Source organism: Bidens hawaiensis, unplaced genomic scaffold, assembly GCF_021521415.1.
Source record: "Bidens hawaiensis isolate Kalapana, Puna unplaced genomic scaffold, B.hawaiensis_p1.1 tig00001511_1, whole genome shotgun sequence".
Taxonomy (NCBI): Eukaryota; Viridiplantae; Streptophyta; class Magnoliopsida; order Asterales; family Asteraceae; genus Bidens; species Bidens hawaiensis.
The window spans coordinates 1,578,735-1,581,434 of NW_027491085.1; the positions used below are offsets into that span (position 1 = coordinate 1,578,735).

Sequence of the window (2,700 nt, forward strand, 5' to 3'; positions counted from 1 at the left end):
ATTTAGTACTACACATCATGTATCCCTGTGGTTCAGGTTGTATAATCATGTAGTTGATTGTTTTCGCTGTTCAGCCTGTGTACTACATTACAAGTGGATTGCAATGATTTTGAAATTATTTTTGTTGCTTTATTATTATTATTATTATTATTTTATTACCATCCAATATATTACATGTTCTAACCTAGTATATAATAAATACTATACAAGAAAGTATAAGGCGCACCAGCATGAGCATCTGGAGGGCATTTACAAAATGATCATAGGATGACAAAATTTCACAGCATTAAATCCACTAATACAAGAAAACTTACGAAACACAACGGCTAGAGAGCGCATGCTCATTTAGATATAGCAAGGAAGATAAGATGAAGTACTAACGGTTGTTAGACTACTCAGGCAGGGCCCTCTTCAAAGATTTAAATACCTCGGTCGAGCCGAAATAAAAAGGCCAACATGTCTTAACGAGTAACAAAATATATAAGCTAATTTTTATAAACGACGATTATTGTTATAACAATAAGTATAACAAAAATATAATATGAACGTAATACCCAAATTTCCGAAACCCTAAAACTTAATGCATATATGAGTTTTATTAATACAAATTTGTTAGAATTAATACGGTTATGTTAAAATAAACTCAATTTTTTAAAATTGCTTAAAGTAATTTTATATAGTATATGTTGAAATAAAAGTTAAGGGTGAAGTATAATTAAAAAAAACTAAAAGGGGTGAGTATGTAATTAATAGATTTAATTATGAAATAAAGAGCATGGGTTATATTTGTCATTACTTGAAACTTGATTTTGTTGTCATGTCTTCTCCACCAAGACTAATTTCTGTCAAAGTCATCCGGTGAAACTATTTTTCTGGTGACTTTTAAACACCAAAATTAACGAACGAATCAACCAATTTACTATGCCGTTTGACTCAAGATCTTTTATATATTAAACATATATATGCATAAAAAAAGTTTATCGTTTTCTTTTGTTATTTTTAGCTGTATTTGTGGGTTGTTTATGTCATTGTATCTTGGCTATTTAAAGCAAATTAAAGTTAATCATTGATTAAAAACAGTAGTCTTTCAATTCATCTTTTTTACCTTATATGTCATTCTAGTAAATTAACATGTCATGCATTCTAGAAGAAATCCGTTCTTTATTATTTTCATTTATATATATCAACCTACCACTCGTGCTATCGTCCCCATATACCATGGCAACCACATTCGCCGATTTTCATCCAGACATCATTCGAACCCACATCTTACCACGACTTGACGGTCGATCTCTTTCGACCGTCGCCACCGTATCATCCGAACTTAACACCCTATGTTCGGATAATAATCTCTGGTCTCATATTTGCATGTGCATGTGGCCTTCTATAACCCATCCACATGTTGATGCTCTCATATCCACATTCCCTGGTGGCCACCAATCTTTCTTCCAAGACTCATTTCCTTCGCTAATCATCGACGTTAATAACCATAACTTTTGCACAAATTTAAAACAACCAGATTGTTTGTCACAACTCATATCAGCTGTCGATATACGTTACCAATCCGATATTATATACTCCACAGTCCAATTCACGGACATCACAACTAATTTCTTGTCGTCCGAGTTAAACATTAAGTTAACCGAAGATCTTGGAATCTCGGGACACATTGACATGGAAGTCGACGTGCATGCGGGTGTGGACAAAGCAACATTAGCACATCTGAAAGAATCGGTGACATTAAACTGGATTATTATCGACCCAACACTTAAACGAGCCGGTAACTTATCTACCATCAAGCCTGTTAGTGTAAAGATGGATTGGGTGAGTAACAGGACTATTGTTAAATACGTCACCGTTTTACCTGGATGTGAGCCAAATGAGATGGTGCAATGTTGCATGTATGTGGTTTTGGGTTTGGATGACAAAGGGGAGGGGTTGAAAGTGAAAGAGGTGACTATGAAGATGTTAAACTTGGATTCATGTTGGTTAAGTGGTAGGGACTTTTTGGTAATTTTAAAAAGGGCCATTTTGTGGGAGAATAATATAAGGAAGGTTGTGGATGATAAGGAGAGGTGGGAAAGGCATAGTGAGTGTAAGGAAATGAAAAGCCAAAGAAAGAAGTTGGTAAGAAAGGAAGAAAAGAAAAGGAACAGGGATATGATGATGATTCATTTTGGCTTGTTTATGTTGTTTTGCTTTTCTTTTTACCTTTTGAGTTTGGTATCTGGTGCAATAACCAATTACAAGCAGCTTTTGTAAGATAGATTGACCGGTCGGATAGTGTACATTAGCATTCTATTTTAGGTACATCTGTTTAACAGAAATCTCGGTCACAACCGGAAAGTCGGAAACTTTAATTTGTTCGGTAAACCGAGTGAAGGAAGACACGACCTGCAAGTGATGCTCGCATATCGTTGAACATGAGCTAGACGACACGAGCACGGTTCCGGTGCGGTTTCAACACGATGACCAACTCAGCTCCGATCCGGAATCAACTTGTCAAAGAATTTCGATATGAGAGCATAAGTTAAGGTCTTTGGTATGAATCAAGTATGTATATATGCTATATTTGTTATTATTCCCGTTTAAACTTGTATATGGTGTGTACTACATTTTCCCAAGTTTAGACTTGTATAAAGAGACTATTTATTTATTTTATTAATATTGTTTAATGAAATCTTGACTTATCTCCAACTA

General features: G+C 34.7%; 1 protein-coding gene across 1 annotated transcript; it reads left to right on the forward strand.

Annotated features, from left to right (window-relative positions):
* Positions 1 to 1,218: 1,218 nt before the first annotated feature.
* Positions 1,219 to 2,287, forward strand: LOC143580797 (F-box protein At2g27310-like). Its single transcript, XM_077063734.1, has one exon. The coding sequence runs from the start codon at positions 1,219 to 1,221 to the stop codon at positions 2,260 to 2,262; it is 1,044 nt and encodes a 347-aa protein (XP_076919849.1). The 3' UTR covers positions 2,263 to 2,287.
* Positions 2,288 to 2,700: the final 413 nt, after the last annotated feature.